This window comes from Trachypithecus francoisi, unplaced genomic scaffold (assembly GCF_009764315.1).
Source record: "Trachypithecus francoisi isolate TF-2019V2 unplaced genomic scaffold, Tfra_2.0 Contig01436, whole genome shotgun sequence".
NCBI classification, from domain to species: domain Eukaryota; kingdom Metazoa; phylum Chordata; class Mammalia; order Primates; family Cercopithecidae; genus Trachypithecus; species Trachypithecus francoisi.
The window spans coordinates 2,752,611-2,777,942 of record NW_022681430.1 but is presented as its reverse complement, the minus strand read 5'-3'; the positions used below and the strand labels follow the sequence as shown (position 1 = coordinate 2,777,942).

The 25,332-nt window shown below is 40.8% G+C and overlaps 1 protein-coding gene and 1 long non-coding RNA gene across 3 annotated transcripts in view; one reads left to right on the top strand and one right to left on the bottom strand.

Annotated features, from left to right (window-relative positions):
• LOC117091955 (1-phosphatidylinositol 4,5-bisphosphate phosphodiesterase epsilon-1) overlaps positions 1 to 8,134 on the bottom strand; it is a 245,213-nt gene extending 237,079 nt beyond the window's left edge. Inside the window, exon 1 of the mRNA XM_033225009.1 lies at positions 7,802 to 8,134. Coding sequence (XP_033080900.1) covers positions 7,802 to 8,083 — 282 coding nt within the window. The 5' untranslated portion in view covers positions 8,084 to 8,134. The remainder of the gene's footprint in view (positions 1 to 7,801) is intronic.
• LOC117091977 lies at positions 1,369 to 10,550 on the top strand. Of its 2 annotated transcripts, none has more exons than XR_004440585.1 (4): positions 1,369 to 1,401; positions 2,456 to 2,510; positions 9,137 to 9,341; positions 10,350 to 10,550. It is a non-coding gene; the product is annotated as an uncharacterized LOC117091977 (long non-coding RNA). The 2 variants fall into 2 exon arrangements; XR_004440588.1 differs by lacking the exon at positions 9,137 to 9,341 and adding an exon at positions 9,029 to 9,071 and having other exon boundaries at positions 1,371 to 1,401.
• The last annotated feature ends 14,782 nt before the right edge of the window (positions 10,551 to 25,332 follow it).

The following is a 25,332-nucleotide window of genomic DNA, read 5'->3' as shown; positions in this document are numbered from 1 at the left end:
GGCTTGTCTGTCTACCCCTATATCCCGGCACTTAGCATCATGCTTGGCACACTGTTGTGGGTGCACAGTAAATATTGGTTGAATGAAAGAATAGATTTATTAATGAATAAATTCTGTGAAAAAAATCATTTTTTCCCCCTTGATGTGTGCCTATGTGGTGCTTTCTTCAGCACAGGTCCTAATCTTTTCAGCACAGCACACCTGCAGTCCATGATGACCAAATCTTTAAGAGCCTCTGGAGAGAGACATAATCTCCTTACAAAGATAATTTTCAAGTAAAATATAAATAAAAGATATTTTATGGTTTCCCTTCTCCCACATACACAGTGTAAACAAACCTCTATTTATAGGTCGAGTAGCCTTAGCTTTAGCTCTGACTACACATGAACTTGGTCTACCCATCCATGTCTCTGGTCCTCAGCTTCATCATCAGTTAAAGGAGAGGGGTAGTTGGGTAATCTGTGTGATCCTTTCAGTTATAACCTTCTTGGTACTTTCCTTCATAGAAGTCACAATGCTGTGTGCCCAAAATGTCATATTACCTAAGTATAGAAAGTTTCCCTTTATTACAAGTTCCAATTGCTAGCCTGATGCAGAAGTCAGACTCGCTAATATGAACGTTTCTCTCTGGAACTCACCTTCTTATGGAGTCACCCTCATCCCTTTGCTTAACAAACATGTCTCTCTTATAAGCCAATTCAATGAGGAATTTTTCCCCTTTATTGTTGACACAGCATCTCTTTACCATGGTAAGTTGTGCATCTTTTCAGCCTGTCTTCATAATCATTATGTGATTTCATGCCCAGGGCAACCAGTTGAGACAATCAGGTAGGGTTTATGGTTGGTGATATGGTTTGGTTGTGTCCCCCCTCAAATCTCATCTTGAATTGTAGTTCCTATAATCCCTACATGTCGTGGGAGGGACCTGGCGGGAGGTAATTGAATCATGGGGGCAGTCACCCTCATGCTGTTCTCATGATAGTGAATCATTTCTCATGAGATCTGATGGTTTTATAAAGGGCTTTTCCCCCTTTTGCTTGGCACGTCTCCTTGCTGCCACCAGGTGAAGGACATGTTTGCTTCCCCTTCTGCTGTGATTAAGTTTCACGAGGCCTCCCCAGCCCTTCAGAACTGTGAGTCAATTAAATCTCTTTCCTTTATAAATTACCCAGTCTTCAGTATGTCTTTATTAGTAGGGTGAGAATGGACTAATATAACTGGTTTATCATTTTGCAAAAGCATCTGTTGGATAAGCAACAGATTTACTTGTTGCTTGGTCTTCAGTGTGTTAGCAAGTGGAAGGTAGTGGTACCTAGTCTCCAGATTTCCTGAATTCTGGTTCTGGAATCTTTAACATCATTCCATGATGCCCTAGGAACAGGCAGCAGGACAGCTGTGAGGGTAAGGAGAACTGGGGTCCTTGCTTTTGAAGCCATCTCAGCAATCTGGGAATGGGCAATGAAGTGATGGCCCAAATAAGGATGTATGTAGATCACAAGAAGCCCCCAACAACAGCTGAAGATGACAGTCTCCCTCAAGTCCAGATCTGCCTTGTAGCCTGAAGACCCCAGATGATATTGTCCTAATGGCCTGGGTGCTGGGCCACAAAAAGGCCCACTGGCCTGGATAGTTCCTCCAGAACACAGAAGTAGAAGGAACATGGGCTTCAGGGTCTGACAAAGGGCTCAGATCCCACCTGTACCCCTTTATAGCTGTATAAAATCAGGCCTGGTCCTCGTCTGTAAAGTGAGGAAGACACCACCCATTAAGGGTTTTCTGGGAGTATTAAGGGAGATAGCTTACTTGAAGTGGCTAGTATGGTGCTAGGCTTAGTAATTTTCTTTCCCCTACCTTTTAGTGCCTCTCTCTCCTCTCCCATGTGGCCCTGTGGCTGGTGACACAAGCAGGTGCTCAATGTCAATCATTGTTATTAAGAAATTTCCAGCCTGGGCAACATAATGAAACCTCATTTCTACAAAAATTAGCCAGGCGCGGTGGTGCATGCCTGTAGTCCCCGCTACTCAGGAGGCTGAGGGGGGACGATCGTTTGAACCTGGGAGGCGGAGGTTACAGTGAGCCAAGATTGTGCCACTGCACTCCAGCCTGGGTGACAGAGAGAGATCCTGTCTCAAAACCAAAACCAAAGCAAAACAATTAAAAACAAGAAATAAAGAAAGAAAGAAACTGAAGGGCCCCTGAGGGACAAGGGGATCAAGGAGCCAAGAGGAAAAGACATGCTGCAGAGGGGATCCTACCATGTGAAGACACAAAGCGTATCTTTCCTGAATGTGCCTGTCATTGCATGAGTCCTGAGGCTGACCCAGCATGTGGCCAACGGGCCTTTGCTGGCAGAAATACAGACCAGTCTCTCTCTAGAAAGGAGCCAGGTATAGAGCAAATAGAGGGAAAAGGGAGGTATTTTAAGGATGATTACAATGTATTCTTTGTTAAACAGTTACCAAAACGGTCTGCAGTTACCAGCAGTTGGAAACAGTTTGTGGAGTAGCCATGTAAGTTTTTTGCTGATAAATTTTTAATCTTGGTCAAATGAACTTAGATTTAGCTAATCAAAAATAGGCATTGGAGCAGAAAGGAGCAGTCAATTTAGTGAGAATTCTACTGCTATGGAATTAGATACTGATTTCCTCCCCTCTTCGAGACCACAAAGCCTAAGGGTCTCTAAACCACATCACTCCCCATCTAGTGGCAGTTACACACATGAGCACGGCCTCCAAAGCATGCTGTCAGATGCCAGGTGTGAAACTCTGGCTCTTGGGGATTGATAAGGCTGGCACCAAAAGGAGCATCCACCACTGGTAAGAGTAGCTACCCATGGTAGCTACCCATGGCTGACCCAGGGCTTCCTCCCGCTGGTCTCCAGGTCTAGCCTTTCCCTTTCTTGACTGTCCTCTTCCAACTTTCAAGTGAGGGCTACTCACCCTGCAGATGCCTTGTAGGATACAACTTCCTCTAGGCAGTCTTCCTTCACCTCCGGGTCTGCATTAGGAAGCCCTGCTGTGATCTCCCATAACGGCCTATTCTTTCTCCATTCACGCGCCTGTCATACTCTCCCACAGTGGTTCTCAAACAGGGGCAATTTTGCCCCTAGGAAATATCTGGATGTCAACCTAGTGTCCAGATTGAGAAATCTTGCTCTACTGTAATTGCTTACTGGTTTCTCTTCATCACGGTGGCTACCTTGTTCATATTTGTATCCCCAGTACAATGCCTGGTACATTCTAGGAGCTCAAAAGAAATACCGATTAAATGACTGAATGACCATCTCCATTCCACATCTCTGGTTTACTGCTAGCTTCTGATCCTGACAAACCCTGTACTTGGCTCTCTGTCTTACCCAGCACCAATTCTGTCTTACCGAGGCCCTCATCATTATTCTACTGTACGACACAGAGTGCAGGTCATGGGTGATAGAAAACTAGGGCCACCTGCAGTAAAGTGGAGACCAGAGCACCTGGGCTGCAGGGCTAGGCAGAGTCAAGACCTCAAGAAATCGAAGAAGGCCTGAGATAAATGAAAGCAGGGCCAGACCACCAGGCAAATTGGGCAGTGGGACTGTGCAGCTAGGAGCTCAAAAGCTGATTAGTTTTCAAATCCTTCACACGGCATTTATTTAATTAATGGACACTGAGTGTCTGTTTCTGAGGCTGCAGGATTCTTTTCCCCCTTTAGTGAAGTAACGTTGTATGATGAATCCTTTCTTGAAACTGAGTCACTGCCCATTTGTTTCTTTGTGCTTTTGCTACTGAGTTCACATGAATTATGATAAGCTTATTTTACGTGATTCTAAGGGGCTGGTAATTCTCAGCAATTTCAAGAATGAAACGTTCACAAAGACTTTCAAAACAGTGACGTGACATGGTTTGGGAATTCAAAATCACAGTTATTGAAAACATATTATTTGATTTATTATATTTTACATACATATTATAATTTATGTTTAAATAATGTACTGCAGGGAGATGGAGCTGGGCAATTTTACCAGGCAACCAAGGTTTAGGGGGTTGCTAGACTTTCGAAAGTAAAAATTAGTTGCTTTTAACAACAGCCCCATGATTTCACCCTTGAATTCCTTTAGAACTCTTGGATGAAGGCCAACCTGTCCCTGTGATTTATCCATATCCAGTTTGTCAACTCAGTCTAGAACATTCTGTTCATTTACTACTATTTGATCTAGTACCTCTGCTTCTAAAGATGATTTTGATATATTTTTCTGAAAAGACCAAGGCAAATAATTTATTGTGTCTGCTGGCTCCTTTTGCTATCGCCCAAGGAGTATTCTGAGCATCTGCAAAGGTTCTGCTGGATCTTTGCCTGGTTGCTTCACTTTGATTCCTATAAAAAGTCTTCCCTATTTTTGCTTTAATGTCAGTTTCTTATAGAATGCTCCTTAAATTAGGTGTGAGCCTTTTTACTTGGCTTTCTAGGTGGGTTTCTCTGGTTTTCCAACTGAACTTCCTATTTTTTTCAAAGATGTCTCTTCCTTATGAAGTCTCTTCCTTATATTTTGCCTGGCTCCTTCACTTCAATTCCTATAAAAGTCTCTCTTATTTTTGCTTTAATGTCAGTTTCTTATAGAATGCTCCTTAAATTATGTGACCCTTTTCCCTGGGCTTTCTAGGTGGGTTTCTCTGGTTTTCCAACTGAACTTCCTATTTTTTTCAAAGATGTCCCTTCCTTATGAAGGAATATGCTCTTCCTTGAGCAATCCTCTTTGCACTGTAGCTGTAAACAATAATTATGATCCCAACCTCCAGAGCTATAAGGGCAAAATAAATTAAGGCACATAAAGGATTTCACACAATACCTGCCACAAAGAAAGTGTTTAGCGTTGGCTGTTTATTCTTACTTTATTGGACAAAGAAGGTGGGGTAGGGGAAAAAACCTAGTTCTTCTCACCTGTGCCTCTCAAAAAGATTTTTTGAATCTTGTCATATTTTGTGTTTCTGAAAAGGTGTTTGGTAGTTAACCTTTTAAAAAAATTAATTGACAAGATCCTTGAGGCTTGCTATTTTTCATAATTACTATTCATGCTTTTAAACTTCTCATCAGTTATACATTATCTTGGTTTTCCATTCCTTGCATCAGGCCATTAATCTTACATTTCTTAGGGTTATTAAATTACAGTGGCTAACACACAGACACCTCCCTGTACCTTCTACAGTATTTCTTTTTCTTTTCTGCTATAAAATCATTAGCACAGGAAGTGATCATTTGTCCTAATTCGTTCCAGGGAGGTATTTTGCCAATCTACAAGTGAATAAACACTCTCATTATTGCTAATTGGCCTGATTTTTTTTTAGCTTGGCCAGTCCTATTCCAGTTTCCAGCTCAATCTCATTATCCTTGTCAGGTGGCCCATAACCCCCTTCTATTGCTATATTTTCCATTAACTATGGACTACTTCCCTATTTCCACCCACTGGGCCTCTCCCGACGGCATTTTTATGCTGAAGCTCCTTGGATTTCTTCACTACTCCAATACTCTATTTCATGACCGTGGCTTCTTACTCTTCACTGACAACTGTCTCAAGAGCATTTTCAATTCTTAAGAAACTCAACAGTCTTTTTTTCTTTGTACCCCTGTCTCCTGCTGTCACTAGGATACTCAAATTCCACCTGTCTCTTAGGTACTATAGACTGTAGTTATATAATGAACTATAGTTATCTTTCTCTCCCCTCTCAGTCTACTCCTCACACCCCAAAGAGCCTAAGAAATTGTGTTGTAACCAACTCTGCAGGTGTTGCTTATACATACAAAAGTTTGAAAAGCACAAGTCTAAAGCATTGTTTACTGCTGAGGGAAGAACTGAGTGTTAAGACGCCATGGAGGAGGCTTTTCATTGTTTACCCTTTTCATACTGTTTGTTTTTTTTAACCATGCACATGTCTTACCATTTTAATAGAAATAAAAAGAGTAAACAAGTAAAACCTTCATCAAGATCACATTAAGAAAGAAAAGATAATTCATGGCAACTGTTCCCAGATGTTCCTGGCAATTGTTCCTCAATTGTTTACCTGAACAATTTTCCCTCTGTCCAAAATGACAGATGAGGAGAAGGAAGACAGAATGAGGATAATGTAATACATTGACAAAAAATTATATTTTGTTTTGGTCTTCCGAAAACATTTTAGGAAAAGCATTTGTAACAATAGCTTGTCTAGATTCCTAAAAAATAGGAGAATGGACACAGCACAATTAAGAGTCTGCATGTTTTAACTCTTGGAATTATTTTTTCTTAAAGATTACAGCTACTCTCACACCTTCTCAAATTGAGGCTTAAGCCAACCTTATTATTAGCCGTCCCACTAAAAGAAAATACAATGGTTAAAATGCTAGATTAAAGTAACACAAAATGCAAGAGACTGCTGCCAGTCTGTTTCCAAAAAGAAAAACAGGACGACATGGACTGAAAGGGCTCACTGAACAAAAACAAGAAGAACCACTGGGTGCATAGACCTTGTCTCACTCAACCAAAGCTGGAAAGTCAGAGTCCCCTACATCTAATGAAAACATTTGATTTCCAACAAATTAAAGTGACCAGGAGTCCCTGCATCTATCCATCTACCACAACAACCACAGACATTCACTTCTACCAAGACACCCCACACCTTCCATAAGGAAGGAGATATGCCAAATGCTCCCTTTCCACACTCCTGTGTCAGGACACTGACACAATTTCTCATGTTATTTTTCTGAGGGTTGTTATCCATCTCTCAGGGTTGTAGAAGGAATGAACACTTAATTGAAAATTTTAACCCTAATACTCATAAAATATCATATGCTCTTGAAAAGGATTATGGAAATTCACAGATAGAATTATGTGAACCATTTCAAGAGTAGTCTTCATAGCTTGAATTCCTTAAACACAGTACTTTGCGATGAAGTTAGCCAAATACAGAGAAACAAAACAGTTTTCAAGTTTTATTCTGGGTTATTTTTAACTCCTTTTTTTTAAAGAAAAGAAACAGAATTTGGAATTGAGTTGGTGGTTAGCAGAAAACTACTCCTTTCAATGACCTCTTCTTTAGCTAATCTTATCAAAGGTCTAATATCCTTTTAATGTTTATAAGTAAATGACCACTCAGATAAACTGCACTACCTTTCCCACAAACTATGGACATTTACACTGAATATTTTTTAAAAAGCATATTTGAAACACCAAAAAAACATGTAGTCCATTTTAATCAGGGATGCTATCAAATGTTTGCATTTAACTCCTGAGTATAGTTTTTTCCTCTTAGAAATTAGTTCTACTTCAGGATATTCGTTACTAGTATCATAATCACAAAAGCCAAAAGGTGAAAAAGAAAGCAACAAACCAAATCTGCAAAAAGAAGAGCAACTTATTCAAAAGCGAGTATCCTGAAGAATACAATGAGTGAGAAGTTTTCATCCCATTAAATGTTGATACATAATATACCATTGGCCATTGCAAAAGGAATGAAAACCAACATCTAATAAACTCTCAGGATACCTATAGATATCTTGTAGATTAACATGCAAAAAAAAAAAAAATCTCAAAGCTGAAATGCACAGCAAAAAAAAAATTTGTATCTCTATAGTTAAGCTTAAATTTGTATCTCTAAGTTATATATTTTAGGTTAAAACGTTTTAGAAACTTTCTTAACAAGGAAAGAAACTTCTCTGATCCTCTTTGTAAAATGTCTCAGAGGAATTGTATTTTGGCTAACACTGCACAATGGTGCTAGTAAAGAAACAGTCCCCAGGATTCCATGCATTAAGAACACTGGGGGATTTCTTAGACAACAAGAGCCCTTACCTGGTCTTCTTTAAGCCTCCAGCATCCACATCCATCCTTTAACAAGGTAAAATTGGGTACCTCAGAGAGCGGGAAGAGCCAACCAACCTTCAAGGCAGCTGAGAGCGTGCAAAGGCACAGCTGACAGCCTGCTTCCCTCTCCTGGGGCTCTCTGCCTAAGAGGCTGCACAGAAACCAAGCCTGGTGCCAAATCTTAATCCTTTTGCAGAATCTCACATGGAGCTGCCTCACCTCTTCCATTCCTGTAAAGTCTCTTCCTGCTGCACTTCCTTCTGAAACCATTAATCACCACAACGACCCACTGAATGAAGCCCAATCTCAAATCGTAGTGAAAAATCCTGCAATGTGCAGGGTGATGAGTGTTTACATTAGCTGAAATGAAATGATGTAATACCCAGAATCGAGGGAGGGCTGCAATCCAGAGTCAGGGCATTGCAAAAACCTCTGTGAAATACAACTTTTCTACATTAAAAAAAATGCCCTTGGGTTTTAGTAATCTGGCTTCTGTAAATTTAGGATTACTTGGATTTTTCTGATCTCATCAATTTGTTTTCCAAATAGAAATTCAGAACTTCCCAATTACTCATTGTTTTAGTCAAGGTTTTAAAAAAGGGTAGCAAATAGAACCCAAAGTGTATGCATACGCAAAGAACCCGGTATCAAGGGAATAACAAAAGAAGGCAGCCATCCAGGCATGTGGGCACCTGCCATGCTGCAGAATAGCAGAGCCTCCCAAAGGTCTAAGTGCCTTCAAAGTCAAGACAACTTCTAAGAGAGGCAGTACTTGTTTAAGCCAGTGGTCAATTTTTCTTCCTATAACTGATGATGAACAAGAAAACCCAGGAGTTCCTAGCCCTATATATTGATGGGCAACTGCTATTGATTACTTTAGGATCTTGTGGTCCACGGCTGGGGTGAAACAGGAGATGTGAGAGGTCATGTTAGTTTTGAATGAGGGGCGGGGTGAAGGGAGGGGTAAAAGTCTGTCAACAGCACCTGCTTGGAAGAGAGACCAGGTAAGGCTTCATGGCAGATTAGAGGTTAGCTTGAGACTAGTGGAGATGCCAGAGGCAGAATATTTGGTTTGGATGTATTACAGATCATAACAGTAAATTTTAAGAAGTGTTTATCCTGTGCCAGGCAATGTGTAAGCACTTTCACGCATTATCTCATTTAATCTTCACAACAATCCTATGGGTGGATAACATTATTGTTCCTATGCTGCAGGTGAAGAAGGTGAAGCTCAGGGAGGTCAAGCAGTGGTAAGCTGGTAAGTAACGGTACCAGGTTTGTCGGGCATGCTTCCTAACCACCAGTTTGTATTGCTTATGCCAGCTTTGTGAGATACACAACGACAGCATGCTCAGCACTCCACAGAGGGACAAAGTGTTGCTGCAAAAGGGTGTGCAAAGCATGTGCTGTGGCTCCCCAAGTGCATATCCTAAATTCTTAGCTACCATTGTCCAGAAGTGCCAGTATCCAGAGCTCCTGGCCTAAATGCAAGGCCCTTGCAAGGAAGGTGGGACCTCCAAATGTAGGGGTAAGTACCAAACATCACATGAAAACAGCTCTGGCCTGGCCCAGTTCTGTCATGAACTAATGACTTTAGTCAGTCCATTTCCCATTTTGAATCTCATTAATATTAGGAGGTTGGGGCCAGGCAAGGTGGCTCATGCCTGTAATCCCAACACTTTGGGAGGATGAGGTGGGAGGATGGCTTGAGCTCAGGAGTTCAAGACCTTCCTGGGCAACATGGTGAGACCTCCCCCACCCCCGCCTCTACAAAAATTAAAATTAGCTGGGTGTGGTGGTGTGCGCCTGTAGTCTCAGCTACTTGACAGGCTGAGGTAGGAGGATAACTTGAGCCCAGGAGTTTGAGGTTACAGCTGTGATCGCACCACTGCACTCCAGCCTGGATGTCAGAGCAAGACCCTCTCTCTACAAAAGAAAAAGAAAATTAGGAGGTTGGACTTAGATAATGGGCTCTAGGGTTCCTTGCAGAATACATTTTCTATGATAAATGATTTTTCTTTTTCTTTTCTTTTCTTTTTCTTTTTTTTTGAGACAGGGTCTCACTCTGTCATCCAGGCTGGAGTGCAGTGGCGTGATCACAGCTCACTGCAGACTCGATCTCCCAAGCTCAAGTGATTTTCCCACCTCAGCCTCCCGAGTAGCTAGGACCACAGGTGCAAGCCACCACACCTGGATAATTTTTAAAAAAAATTTATAGCCGCAGAGTCTCACTATGTTTCCCAGGCTGGTCTTGAACTCCCGGGCTCAAGTAATCCTCATGCCTTGGCCTCCCAAAGTGCTGGGATTACAGGCATGAGCCACTGTGCTTGGTCAGCAAATGATTTTAAATAATGTGACTTCTGGGTAAGTTATTTTTTTAAAATCAGAATTTATGCATCCAAGTGAGAATTTGCTCCAATATTATAAGAATACTAATCACCTCCATTTAGGCACTATGCTTAGGGCACTATGTGAATATTCCACTTGTCCTTATAATAGCCCGAGTAAAGCAAGTATTATTATCTCTATTCCACAGATGAGGAAATGAAGGATCTGAGGGAATGAATGATTTGCATAGGGCCACACAGCTGCTCAAGGGGACAAATACGGATTGGAGCAAGACCTGTGAGATTCCGCAGCCCACTGGGCTGCCCATCATTCCAACAGTGCTCCTGTTACTCAGAGCAATCCTGAGACACCTCTTGGATTCCTTTCCATTCAACCCATACATTCAATTATAATAAATACACATTTTGAACATCTGCTCCGTGCTGGGCACTATAGGGAGTGTAGACATATGGGCCTATCCTCCAAGGCCCCCACCCTAGTGGGGAAAACACAGGCAGCAGGAGGTAATTCAGTTGCAAGAGAGATTGGACAGTGTTACAACAGAGATATCAAGGACAATGGGAGCTTGGGCAAGTGAGAACTTGCTTCAAAATTATCAAAATTACTGCTAATATGCTCAGTGGTCATAAATATCCATCTTTAGAGGGTGGATGTAATTTTGGCTCACAAGAAAGTCAGAGCCAAGACTGGAATATAAAATAGGTCGTCAAGCTGGGCAATACCATTTTTGGTCACAAGCTAGGTGTGGCTATAAAATAAAAGTGAGATAGATTTTCCTGTGTGACCCAAATCAGCTCCAAAGGCAATTCTTAAAGGGCAGTTCCAAAAATGTTTCAAGCAATGGTACCATCTCCAGATTACAGAAAGAGCCACCCAAAGCGATTCCAAAAGACAAGGCTTCCCCAGCACAGCACTTAACCACACCAGAAGTCATGGCCTGTGGAATAATCACATGCCTGCCTGCTCGCTGTGAGCTCCCAATCAGCAGGTCCCCAACGAGCTTGCTTGCTGCCGTACCCCCAGGATCTGGCATCGTACTACGCATAGGGGGTGACTGAGAGATACTTTTGAACATGCAAATGCTTAACTATTTGTTTCTTAAAATTGTCTTACTATTTGGCCACATCTAGACATCTGCATATTGACTGTGGGCACATTGCCAATTGAGCACAATGGCCAAATTAAGACTATACTTATCCAGTCTGTCTTCCAGGCCAGGCCCTGGGGGTGATCAGCCTGCTTGTGACAGGCCACTACAGTTTCCCATCCTGCCCCTGCTAGTGGCCGTTCTGGCATTCAGGGCTAAGAGAAGTAAGTGCAGAGCACTGAATATTCTATGGGAACTGTTTAGGATTTGTGGTCAAATGGGCTGACTAGTTCCTCCTTTAGTGCCAACCCTGGAAGTCAGGCAACTCCTGGGGAATATTTCTACAGACACATCAGGTGTAGGCAGGGCGCATGGACATGTGGAACACCCTGCAGCCCAGGTGGCCTCCTAACAGACCTGTCTGCAGGAACTCAGGATGACTCCTCCAAGCACAGCTCTACCTCCATACACATTCCAAAATATGGACTGCCTCTGAGACTCCACAGATTCCTCAAGTCAGTACCGGAGTTCAGAGTAGATCTCAGGATAGTCAGAAGCCAGAGAGGGTTTTCCTGCCTTCTATGGTCATCAGTTCTCCCCTCCTCCTCCTTGTCTTTTTCTTGGTTGTTTAACTTTGGTTAGCTTACTAGTTAGCCACATAAACAAGCTAGTACCAGATGGGGCAAAGCTTCTCTGCCACTAGGACCCCCGAGGCCAAAGGAATTTTGTGGGGTCTAATGTCCCCCCAAATCCTGCCTATCCTCATTTTAAAATAAATACAATAATAGTACCCCCAAACACAAGATTGTTGAAAGAGAAAATATATATAAACCACTTAGAACAGTGACTGGTCCAGAGTAGGTCCTTTATACATTTTATTTGTTACTGTTGTTGTAATTTCATACTCACTAGGAGCAGAGAAGGGGCCAGATGATGGGTGTAGCTGACAGTGAGAAGGGGTATTCACACACTTCTGCGTTTATTTACTATGTCATTCTGCCTGGGTGATTTATCCTGTTTAATGCCACAAATGGATTTTATGTGGCTTCTCCATTAAAGTACATAAAATTAAACAAGAACATCCAGTTTTAAGACAGATTTTGAGACCTGACTTGTTTGAGGGAAGCCACAATTGCTGGTCACTGCATTTAGCTCTGAGAATCTTGGCAAATGAAACAATAACAGAAATACCCTGAGGTGTATCACTGGCATTGTCCAATCAGAAACAGTGTGAAGATTCGAGCAGCAAGAGAAATTTTCCCTGGCTCCAAATTTTAAGAGGAATTTAAAGCTGGGATGTATGGACACCAGACAAGAAAAAAGACAAAGCCACCTCTTGACTCACATGAAAGATGCAGAGACATCTTTTCAATGGCCCAGACTTACAATGGCCCTGAGGGCTCACATTAAACTGTAGCTCAAGGCAAGTGTTTACAGTTTCACAGAATGTCAGCAGAGGAAGGGCCTCTTAGTCCAGCCCCCTGGTTTTACAGAAGAACAGGTGGCCGGGATGGAGGCCTGAAGAGGCAGACTAAAGAGGACCAGACTCAGCTTCTAGTCCAGTTCTTCCCTACCCCAAACTCTTGCCCTCTCCCCTCATTTCTTCCACCAACAAAAGGAAGCTTCCCTCAGGCCCTTCCTCAAGGGAAATGGCAAAGCTATGGCAGCCCCTTTCACACTGTGGAATCCCTTTTCTTTAAACTGGGTCAAAAATAAATTTGAAAAATATTTAAATTTTCAAAGTCCAGACTGGAGAGCTTCCAGGTGGCTTTAGGAGGCTTGGCTGCACGGAGCCACTCTCAATCTAAACTGTTGGCAGCTACTGCTGGCTGTCGAAGCGCACTCCTTACCCCAAAGTCCAGCTTTAAAGGATTGTATGTTCTAGCAGCTACCATTCTTTTTTTTTTTTTTTTTTTTGGCACTCTATTTCTTTTTTTTTTTATTTTTTTTATTTTTTTTATTTTTTATTTTTTTTATTATACTTTAGTTCTAGGGTACATGTGCATAACGTTTATATCATGTATAACTCCCCAATGCAATCCCTCCCTCCTCCCCCCTCCCCATGATAGGCCCCAGTGTGTGATGTTCCCCTTCCCGAGTCCAAGTGATCTCATTGTTCAGTTCCCACCTATGAGTGAGAACATGCGGTGTTTGGTTTTCTCTTCTTGTGATAGTTTGCTAAGAATGATGGTTTCCAGCTGCATCCATGTCCCTACAAAGGACACAAACTCATCCTTTTTTATGGCTGCATAGTATTCCATGGTGTATATGTGCCACATTTTCTTAATCCAGTCTGTCACAGATGGACATTTGGGTTGATTCCAGGTCTTTGCTATTGTGAATAGTGCCGCAATAAACATACGTGTGCATGTGTCTTTGTAGTAGAGTAATTTATAATCCTTTGGGTATATACCCAGTAGTGGGATGGCTGGGTCATATGGTACATCTAGTTCTAGATCCTTGAGGAATCGCCATACTGTTTTCCATAATGGTTGAACTAGTTTACAATCCCACCAACAGTGTAAAAGTGTTCCTATTTCTCCACATCCTCTCCAACATCTGTTGTTTCCTGACTTCTTAATGATTGCCATTCTAACTGGTGTGAGATGGTATCTCATTGTGGTTTTGATTTGCATTTCTCTGATGGCGAGTGATGATGAGCATTTTTTCATGTGTCTGTTGGCTGTATGGATGTCTTCTTTTGAGAAATGTCTGTTCATATCCTTTGCCCACTTTTTGATGGGGTTGTTTGTTTTTTTCTTGTATATTTGTTTGAGTTCTTTGTAGATTCTGGATATTAGCCCTTTGTCAGATGAGTAGGTTGCAAAAATTTTCTCCCATTCTGTAGGTTGCCTGTTCACTCTGATGGTAGTTTCTTTTGCTGTGCAGAAGCTCTTTAGTTTAATTAGATCCCATTTGTCAATTTTGGCTTTTGCTGCCGTTGCTTTTGGTGTTTTAGACATGAAATCCTTGCCCATGCCTATGTCCTGAATGGTACTACCTAGATTTTCTTCTAGGGTTTTTATGGTATTAGGTCTAACATTTAAGTCTCTAATCCATCTTGAATTAATTTTCGTATAAGGAGTAAGGAAAGGATCCAGTTTCAGCTTTCTACTTATGGCTAGCCAATTTTCCCAGCACCATTTATTAAATAGGGAATCCTTTCCCCATTTCTTGTTTTTCTCAGGTTTGTCAAAGATCAGATGGCTGTAGATGTGTGGTATTATTTCTGAGGACTCTGTTCTGTTCCATTGGTCTATTTCTCTGTTGTGGTACCAGTACCATGCTGTTTTGGTTACTGTAGCCTTGTAGTATAGTTTGAAGTCAGGTAGCGTGCCGCCTCCAGCTTTGTCCTTTTGACCTAGGATTGTCTTGGCAATGCGGGCTCTTTTTTGGTTCCATATGAACTTTAAAGCAGTTTTTTCCAATTCTGTGAAGAAAGTCATTGGTAGCTTGATGGGGATGGCATTGAATCTATAAATAACCTTGGGCAGTATGGCCATTTTCACAATATTGATTCTTCCTATCCATGAGCATGGTATGTTCTTCCATTTGTTTGTGTCCTCTTTTATTTCACTGAGCAGTGGTTTGTAAACGTAATCCAGTATATAAACAGAACCAAAGACAAGAACCACATGATTATCTCAATAGATGCAGAAAAGGCTTTTGACAAAATTCAACAGCCCTTTATGCTAAAAACGCTCAATAAATTGGTATTGATGGAACGTACCTCAAAATAATAAGAGCTATTTACGACAAACCCACAGCTAATATCATACTGAATGGGCAAAAACTGGAAAAATTCCCTTTGAAAACTGGCACAAGACAGGGATGCCCTCTCTCACCACTCCTATTCAACATAGTGTTGGAAGTTCTGGCTAGGGCAATCAGGCAAGAGAAAGAAATCAAGGGTATCCAGTTAGGAAAAGAAGAAGTCAAATTGTCCCTGTTTGCAGATGACATGATTGTATATTTAGAAAACCCCATCGTCTCAGCCCAAAATCTCCTTAAGCTGATAAGCAACTTCAGCAAAGTCTCAGGATACAAAATTAATGTGCAAAAATCCCAAGCATTCTTATATACCAGTAACAGACAAGCAGAGAGCCAAATCAGGAATGAACTTCCATTCACAATTGCTTCAAAGAGAATAAAATACCTAGGAATCCAGCTTACAAGGGATGTAAAGGACCTCTTCAAGCAGCTACCATTCTTAAAAGCTTTCTAAGCACCCCATGGTGCTGAGTGCCCTACATGATAGCCTCCTTTAATCCTCCCAATAATACTATGTGGAAGGTTCTATTATTAAGCCAGAACTTGAACCATGTCCACTGAGTCCAGAGTCCAAGATCTTAACTACAAAGTCTTAGTTACCTTCACAGAATGAACGTCTTTGCTAGGCAAGAAAAAAGTCGGCTAATCGTTACTGGCAACAGGCCCCTGTTGAAGCAATAAATTTTCCGAGGCCAACACTTGGCAAATGTCATTTAGACTGTACTTGGTTATCCTGAATTTCTGAGAGACTCTCTGGAAAGATGATCTTAAAATTAGGATAATTCTTTAATTGTGGCATACTAAGCACAACATCAAAATGAAGCCTCCAAAGTCCAAGCACACACTATACCTAACAGGAAAAATACTTGTAGCCAATCAGTGAAAACTGCTGTTGGTCATCTTTAGGCCAGAAATGAGAAGGTCTGCACAGCAGGGCAAATGGGTGTCTGGCTGGGTGTAGGTTCTGGTCCGTCACATGCTAGGGTGGAACCCTGGGCAAATGGCTTATCTTCCCTAGCCCTCAGTTTCCTCTTCTGTAAAAGGAGATGATAACAGTGCCTCCTTCATAGAGTTGTTTGGGGAACTGGCAAGCACATGCTGTGGGTCCCATAAAAATGGGCTGATGAAAACAACAGACATATTTAGACATCAGAATACAGATTAATTATTGGAACCAGTAATATTAAGGGTCTTTAATTAGGTACTGCTAAACATTTGAGGCAAGGTCCCATTTTTCACACACACCCTGATGTTATTTTATCCAATACACACCTTTCCAATTCACAAAGCAATTATGGTACCATATGTTATGGGCTCACCTTAATTCCTAACAGCACCCTTTATTGGCAACATTCAGATTCTTGACCAAGAATATGATGCAATGCAAACAGAGAATGCAAACTCCAATTCTCTACGATTCCTTCTTACCAGGAGCTTGGTTGCAAAAAGAAATAATCATAGAGAACTGCCAAAATGATGTTCAGCTTAAATATTCCTCTTAAAATTTAAAATTACACCTTTTGATCAAGTCAGATCATCAGAAAGCCACATACCTAGAAATCTCTGTAGTGTTACTTCACATAGAATTGTTTTTAATGAATTTGTTCAAATGTTTTGCCATTGGTTTTTCTACAATGTCCTGTAGTTTTCAGTGAATAAGTCTTACATCTCTTTTGATAAATTTACTCCTAAGTATTTTATTGTTTTGATGATATTATAAGTGGAATTTTTAGAAATTTTATTTCCAAATTGTTCATTGCTAGTTTATGGAAAAAAATTATTAATTTTTGTGTAGTGACCTTGTATCCACCCACTGGCTTTTATTGATAGAAATTACAAATAACATTCATTCATTCAAAAATACATTATGAGCACCTATTATGTCTCAGGCACTGTGGTGGGCCCTGATATATGATGAACACAATAGATATGGTGCTCACCCCTCAAGGAGCTTGAGGTCAAGTAGGGGAATGCAGTCACATGAGGTGCACTCCCACCACTGAGAAGATGCTGTAAGCACTGTCCCTGTGATTGCACAGGGCCCCTCTCTGGAGGCCAAAGAGCAATTTTCTCTCCAGTCTCAGGAGCAGGAAGCACTGAGTATTCCCCTAGCAACCATTCTATTTTCATCTTGTGCCCACTGTGAATTGTAGAGCTGGACAGGTTTTCTTTGCTTCAGTTGCTAGGAAGCTTAGGATTATGTTGTGGCCAAACTCTACCCAATGACACTAAGGCAAGAATTATTTTCTGTTTTATCATATTTATTTCTCTTTGTCCTAATTTTCTCATCTTCTTGTTTCACCTTGTTTTAGGTCAATCTTTGTAAGGTGCCTCAGGTTTTTCATGGAGAGAGGCTGGGAAGGAAGGCATTGCAGTTACTTGTTAATATTCCTCAGAATGTTAACGTACTATGAAGATCTGCTCCCTATAGCTGAAGTTCCACTGAGATGTGATTATATTACCTGAGTGAATGCTTATATTATCTGGAATAAGAACTGTTTCATACTTATAAGGTTCTTTAATCTACTCTTGGCAGGTCTAAATTAAACAAAGTCTATTAGTTTTCTCCAGACACACTGGAAGTGCTTCTCTGGCATCACTTCAGTAAAATTTCATGCCTGCACAAGCAGGCAAGGTGGAAAGGGATACCTTTCCCTCAAGTCATCTGAGACCAAGAGGCAGTATAGGCGGTTAGACTCTGAAGTCACTGAGACCAGGGTTTGACCCCAGGCTCTGTTATTTACCTCCTAGCTGTATGATTCTGGAAAAGTTACTTAACTACTGTAAGCTTCGGTCACCTCATCTGTAAAGCTGATATAGACCTACATTATTGATTATTAGTGTAATCAAGTTAAATAAGGTTTAGCAAATGCCTGATGACATGTCTATTTAATACCATACTAGAGATACTAGGCAGTGTAATAAGACATGAAAAACAAGCCAGTGGTATATAGATAAGCAAAAGAATAAATATACTCAACTGCATACTGCAGCTTGGTTAAAATAAATTAGATTTCTATCTAATTACAAAAATAAATTCCAAATTAAAGGTTAAAATGTAAAAAACAAAACATTTAAAACATTTTGATGAGAATACCTTCACCATCTCAGCATAAGTGTTTCCTAAAATATAAAAAGCAGAAATCTTAAAGAAAAATGTTCATCAGATCACAAAGACATTTAAAATTTCTACACAACACATGATAATATAAACAAAACTAAATGAAAAGTTATGGATTAGAAGTTGATATTTGTAACACATATTACAGGCAACAGAATAATCCAAATATACAGAGATCTTTACAAACCAAGAAGAAAGATAAATAAACAGAAAAATGGCAAATAGATAACACAGAAAAAGATATAAACATGTAATTCATCAAAGCAGCCCAGATAGCCAACAATTAAAAATGCTCAACTGTACTAGAAATCAGTTAAATATTTAAAAAAACAAGAGTGAGATAACATTTCCTACCCATAATCTAGCCAAATGTCAAGTTTCCTATTTACTTTCATTTGCAGTTGTTCCAACAATTCATCTGGCAATTGTTCACACAGTGGTTAGCTCTGAAGGGAGAGGAGAGAGTGGGAGCCTCAACTGTTTCTGTAACATTTTATTTCTTTGAAGCAAACATAGCAAATGTTTCCACCTGCAAATCTGGGCAGTGGGTACATGGCTATTTGTCATAAGCTCCTTGTGCTTTCCTCATATTCTTGAAATATCCATAATAAATAAACACTAGCAAACAAACTGTCTCCGAAACAACCTGTTGATATTAAGAAACAACAGAATAGAGAAGTGCCTTGATAAGTCTGTTTTTGAGAGTGCAGGCTGGGCCTAGAATGGGAACAGTGTAAAGGCTGGTGAACGGGGCCAGTGAATGATGTGAAGGAAACACACATATTTTAGTAAAAATGTAGGTCTGGAAAATAAAGTCTAAAAGCAGAGAGGCTGACTGGGAATCCAGAGAAGTATAGGCCTCATTTGTTCATTCACTGCACAAATAGTTATCGCACTGAAACATTTTACTTGGTCCCTGGGCTAACAGCATATCCAATCTCATGGTAGAGACTGACTTATGAAATAATCACAACTAATAGCTGATCTTAGCTAGGAGAAGGGGTGTGGTGGTCTAGGAAGGCTTCCTTTAGAACATAAACTGAAGTTAACAACCGGGTAAAAAGTGGCTGGTAGCTACGAAAGTGTGTCCCAGACAGAGGGACTAGCACATACAAAGGGCCTGAGGCAGAGAGGAGTTTGGACCTGTGAGGTGTTCATGCAGAACCTAAAGACACCTCAAGGTTCAGGGGTGCTGTGAGAATGGGCATTTAAATGAGGGACTAAGGGGAGTGTACTTAGGTCTTTCTCAAAGACCAAAGAACCAGAGAGAACTCATCAAAGGTGAAGGACCGTGGGTAAAAAGCTGAAAGACAGCTGAAAGTAACAATAAAAGCCTACCAAGCCAAGAAATAACAGGAGTAGTTAACTGGCCTGCACACAGTTCATACCCTGGGATTCCCCATCACAATAGTAATATCAGCTATAAACTTGAAATGTTAAAACAAATCAGTAGATTGAGTTGCAGAGGACACAGTGGAGAAGGAACATCAGAAACTCCTCCAAGGAAGGAATATGAAAGTTCCTTGCATATGCTTTTTGGAGAAACCTCGCGAGGTAGGAGGCAGCAAAGGGAATCATGTCAGCAACAGCTAAAAAACCAACATAGAAGCATCCTTCCTGGACTTTACCCCAGGCTAAGCTTGTCACACACAAAAAATTCACTAGTCAGAAATTCCAGTTGGCTTGGGGCAAGAATTTTTCCTGAGGGTTCTTGAATTGGCTCTGCTGTAAAGAATAGAAGATAATATGTTTTTAAATTTTTTTTACATTAAATTGAATTTCTTTTTTAAAATTATACTTTAAGTTCTGGGATACATGTGCAGAATGTGCAGTTTTATCACATAGGTATACACATGCCATGGTGGTTTGCTGCACCCATCCACCTGTCATCTACATTATGTATTTCTCCTAATGCTATCCCTCCCCTAGCCCCCAACCCACGACAGGCCCTGGTGTGTAATGTTTCCCTCCCCTTTCGTAATGAAAACTGACATCTTCTTGGAATAAATACATATAACTATATATAACTATTTATATATGTTATATATAAATAAATATATATAACAAAAGAAATAAATATAACTCGATGCTTTTCCCTAATTTCATGTCAATTCCAGGCTCCAGGGAGGACATTAATGTTTTCTCATTTCAAATAATGCTTAGTTCTTTGGTGGGAGAGCTTTGTGACCTCAGATTTGCTCCAATGCTTTCTCTTAATGTTGTGATGAAAATATCCACTTGACTCAAGTGACATTTGCCTATTTGCTGTCAAGTCCAACTGTAGCCCCTTGAGAGAAAAAGCATGGCTACCAATTACAATTTAATTAATTTAATTACAATTTAATAGAAACATGAAAACTCTGTCCACATGGGGGCAAGTGAATTCTAATGACACCGGGGAGGGATGTAGCACATACAACCGCAGATTTGGGTTCTGCCTCTTCCCAGATGTTACTCTGCACACATCCTCAACTTCCAGAAGCCCATTCCCTGCAGATAAACTAAGATAAAAAGACTACCTCCTACAAGTATTGTTGTGGAGGTCAGATTCGGTAATGTTTGCTAAGCATGAAACAGAGCAAGCATGCAAAATGTTTTAGCTCTTGCCAATCTTTTAAAGAATGAGCAGGCCAGGCATGGTGGCTCACGCCTATAATCCCAGCACTTGGGGAGGCCAAGATGGGTGGATCATGAGGTCAGGAGTTCAAGACCAGCCTGGCCAAGATGGTAAAACTCATCTCTACTGAAAATACAAAAATTATAAGGGCATGGTGGCAGGCACCTGTAATCCCAGCTACTCGGGAGGCTGAGGCAGAGAATTGCTTGAACCTGGGAGGCGGAGGCTGCAGTGAGCCGAGATTGCACCATTACATTCCAGCCTGGGCAACAGAGTGAGACTCTGCCTTGAAAAAAAAAAAAAAAAAAAAGAATGAGCAAAAAGTGATTTTCAAGACCATGCTTCATGTTTTCTGAGGGGCTAATTTGTATGGAAAAGCACAAGGGAAAAATTGTGACCTGAAAACATGCAATTTTTCTTTACAGGACTAAAATCACCTTTAAAAGGGGGTTATAGATGCTGAAAACAAAATCACTGAAGTCACACAACCTGCTCATTTCAACGTATAAGAATTATTAAGGACTAAGTGCTGCACATCACTATAATATTAAATTCCCGAGGCTGCCATTCTAATGCACACAAATCTATCAGATAGTAATGTTTGCCAAAAAGCTGAAAGAGCTTTGGAATTCAATTCAGATATTTTTAAAAAGTCAATAAGGTGCCATATTATGTAACTACATCATCAGAGACTGAGACAGTATCCCATAATCAAACAAAGATTCCTGCAACAGATGTCTAAATATTCACATTAAATGTAATAAATAAAGACTAGCCTCAGACAAGTTCAAGTAAGGTTTTGCCACCAAATTCTGAGTTTGCTGTTAATTTTTAAACTTTGTTTTTAGGTCTTTTGCTTTTTGGAACTGTAAATTAGGGATTCTGGGTGTAAAACAGTACTTTTTACTTTTAAAATAAAGTCCCTATCCTCAGATATTTTAATTTTGTGTCTTTATCTCACGGAAACAAAATCTCAAAGTACACAAAGATGTAAACCAATATTTATTCCAATACTGGTTTTTTTGTTTGGTTTGGTTTGGTTTTTTTGAAACAGGGTCTTGCTCTGTCACCCAGGCTGCAGTACAGTGGCACGATCATAGTTCACTGTAGCCTTGAACTCCTGGGCTCAAGTGATCCTCCCGCCTCAGTCTCCAGAGTAGCTAGTACTACAGATGCACACCATCACGCCCAGCTAATTTTTTTTTTTTGGCAGACTTGGGGTCTCACTATGTTGCCTGGGCTGGTCTCAAACTGCTGGCCTTAAGCTATTCTCTCACCTCGGCCTCCCAGAGGGCTGGGATTATAGGTGAGATGAGTTGGAAACAACCTTATATGACTGCCTATAGGAAAACATTAACACAGGATGAGAAATTCACACTCTAGAATACAGTGCACCATTGCAAAGAATGAGGTTACCTAGCAAAGGGTTTCTCAACCTCAGTACTAAACATTAGGGGCTGGATAATGCTTTGTGAGGTGCTGTCCTGTGCCTTGTGGAATATTTAGCAACATCTCTGGTCTCTACCCACTAGATGCCAGTAGCATCCCGTCACTCTAGTTGTTGACAACTGAAAATGTCTCCAGACATTGCCAAGTGTCACCTCGGGGGCCAAACTGCCCCCAGCTGGGAAACACCAGAGCTAATCACATTCACGGGCAGCACTGATACACTCAAAAGTGCAAAAAGCAAGACATAGAACAACATTTGTTACATAATGCCAGTTTTATTTTGATGAGATATATAGTTGTTTATGTTACAGAAAAAGTCTGGATAGGTATGCAGAAAACGTATGTTAATACAATGAAAAAGTGGGGGAACTGTGGGTGGGAGGCTTTCCTCTTGTACTTTATCCATCTATGTGCTGTTTCAGCTTGGTAGATTTTAATTTCAGAAATGTAGTTTCTGAAAATAAACATGATACACAATTTGACAGTAAAGACAAAGGTTTAAATGGGTGGGACAGGAGGAGTAAAAGGATGTGTGGTCAGGATAGGAAAAGCCCCCCTCGAGGTGGGTGTCCAGCAGAGCTCATGGGACACCCACGGCTGCCAGCAGCTGCTTCCAGCACCCTGGCCTTCTAGGAGGCTGAAACCATTATCTGACCATCAGACTGGAAGTATTCCAGTCTGCAGAGTAACAGTCCTCTAACTGAATACTCCAAACTTCTCCTGAGGTTTTTTATTTTTTTCCTTCACGGCAGAAATTAAAGGAATCCTGCCAGTATTCAGCTGAAAGAGCAAGTGCTGAAAGATTCAGTTCTATTTCCACCTACTGGCAGGAAAAAAGACAACCATGCACAGCTCAGAAAAGGCAGCTCCATTCACACTGACCCCTCCGACTGTGGAAGACCTTTGTCCTCTGAACTTGTACTGCAATGAAGCAACATCTCAGAAATCACCTGACAGCAATGTAAGTGTAACTAGATTCAAAACATCTTGAGGTGTCAATCAAATCAACCAGGGTACAGTTTTTATACCATCTATCTTTACTCTAGGCTGAGAATTTCCTCAAGAAAACATGTAATAAACCTCCTACTAAACACTCTTCTCCCTAAGAAGGATATCCCGTGCCTCTTTGATTTATTTAGTTCTTTTATGAGGCTCTCCAGAGCGATCGCAGAAGCAGCTTAGCATGGAGGTAAAACACACACACACACACACACACGCACACACACACACATACACAGGCCCAATGATCAGAAAGACTTGAATTTGGGTCTCAGACTTTCCCATTGACTAGCAGTTGGCCTTGAGCATATCACTTAACCTCTCCAAGGTGTCATTTCCTCTCCTGTAAAGTGGGGATCCTAATAGTACCACCTCACAGGGCTGTTGTCAGGATTAAATGAGCTCGTGTATTCGTATGGTACTTGATGCATAGGAAATAAACATTAGCTGTTTTTATTACACAATAATTCCACTGACTTCCAACCATTTTCCATCTGAAGAACTGAGGCAAAGGGTGATACTCAAGAGCAAGGAAACTCTGAACAGCAGAACGCATTCTGAATGTGACCCAGGTCATGCTGCAGGCCTCCCCAAACTCCCTGCCTTTCCCAAGTTACTCAGGAAGAGGATATCATCTGTTGTCATAACAGAAATGCCAGCATATTTGTCTCATGACATGCATATTTCCACTCAGATGATCCAAATATTCCCTTCACTCAAACAAAGGTAGCCTCAGCTCAAAACAGCTAGACACCAATACCAATGCTTTCACCCAATGTCACTTTTACTGTAAGAACAGAATGCCAGCAGTTTAGTCAGTAGAAGTCAGCAGTAGAATTCAATCTGCCAATGTGAATGACTCCCTAAAGCCACATTTACAAATTTGTTACCTAATTTTACACCAATTATGTGTTCTCAAGTAAACCAACATGGACATTAACTTGTCCAAACAAAATGAAAATTCTACTAGCCCAATATTTTTTTGATGTCTTATTGATGTCAATCATTCGGAAAGGATGCATCTGCCACCTACTTTGCATTAATGGAGAGGAGAAGAAGGTGAAAAGGCACGTACTGCCCTCAAGGAGCTCCAAGTCTAGCTGGGGACATGGGCATGTCCCCAACTAACTAGTCATTCTGCTAAAGGTTCAAAAACAAAGTGCTACAGAACTGAGAGAAGAGACTAATTGTGACATTGAATGTGGGGATTCCAGAAAGATCTCACGGAAAGGTAATTCCTGTATTAGTTCGTGAAAGATAATAATTAAGCCAAGAAGAGAAGGGGAAGAAGGCAGGCAGAGAAGGGAATCCAAAAAGGCAAGAGCAGAACCCCAGTCACATGAAATCCTACTGACATTGTAGAAAACATTATGTGTAGACCCATGCTTACAAGGCATAAATTGTCCATTTGATGAGAGGACTATAATTGATTGACATGGCTGTCTCACTTAATATTATACCAATTATTCTTTAAAAAAATCAATACTAAGCTCTGGAAAATGGATCGTGCAAAATTGGGATTTGAGGAAATAAAGCAATTAATATCATTAGTAACTGGACCAATGACACCTTTTAAAAGCAAATATATTTAAGCATTAGTTAAGAGGGTTTTGGTTTATCACTATAAATGTATGTTCTGGCAAGACAGTATCATGTAGCATTTGAATAATTATATTAATGTTGTTATAAATGGCTGTTTACATTTCTGACTTAATAAAGATACTCATAAAGCAGTTCCATTTATAAAAATCTCCAGATTGACTAAACTCAGGACGTGATTAGAAAATGGATTTCACGGGGGTAGGTTCCAAGATGGCCGAATAGGAACAGCTCCAGTCTGCAGCTCCCAGCGTGAGCAATACAGAAGACGGGTGATTTCTGCATTTCCAACTGAGGTACCAGGTTCATCTCACTGGGGTTTGTCAGACAGTGGGTGCAGCCCATGGAGCAGGGTGGGGCATCGCCTCACCCAGGAAGTGCAAAGGATTGGGAATTCCCTTTCCCAGCAAAGGGAAGCTGTGACAGAAGGTACCTGGAAAACTGGGACACTCCCACCCTAATATTGCGCTTTTCCAATGGCCTTAGCAAACGGCATTCCAGGAGATTATATCCCGCGCTTGGCTCAG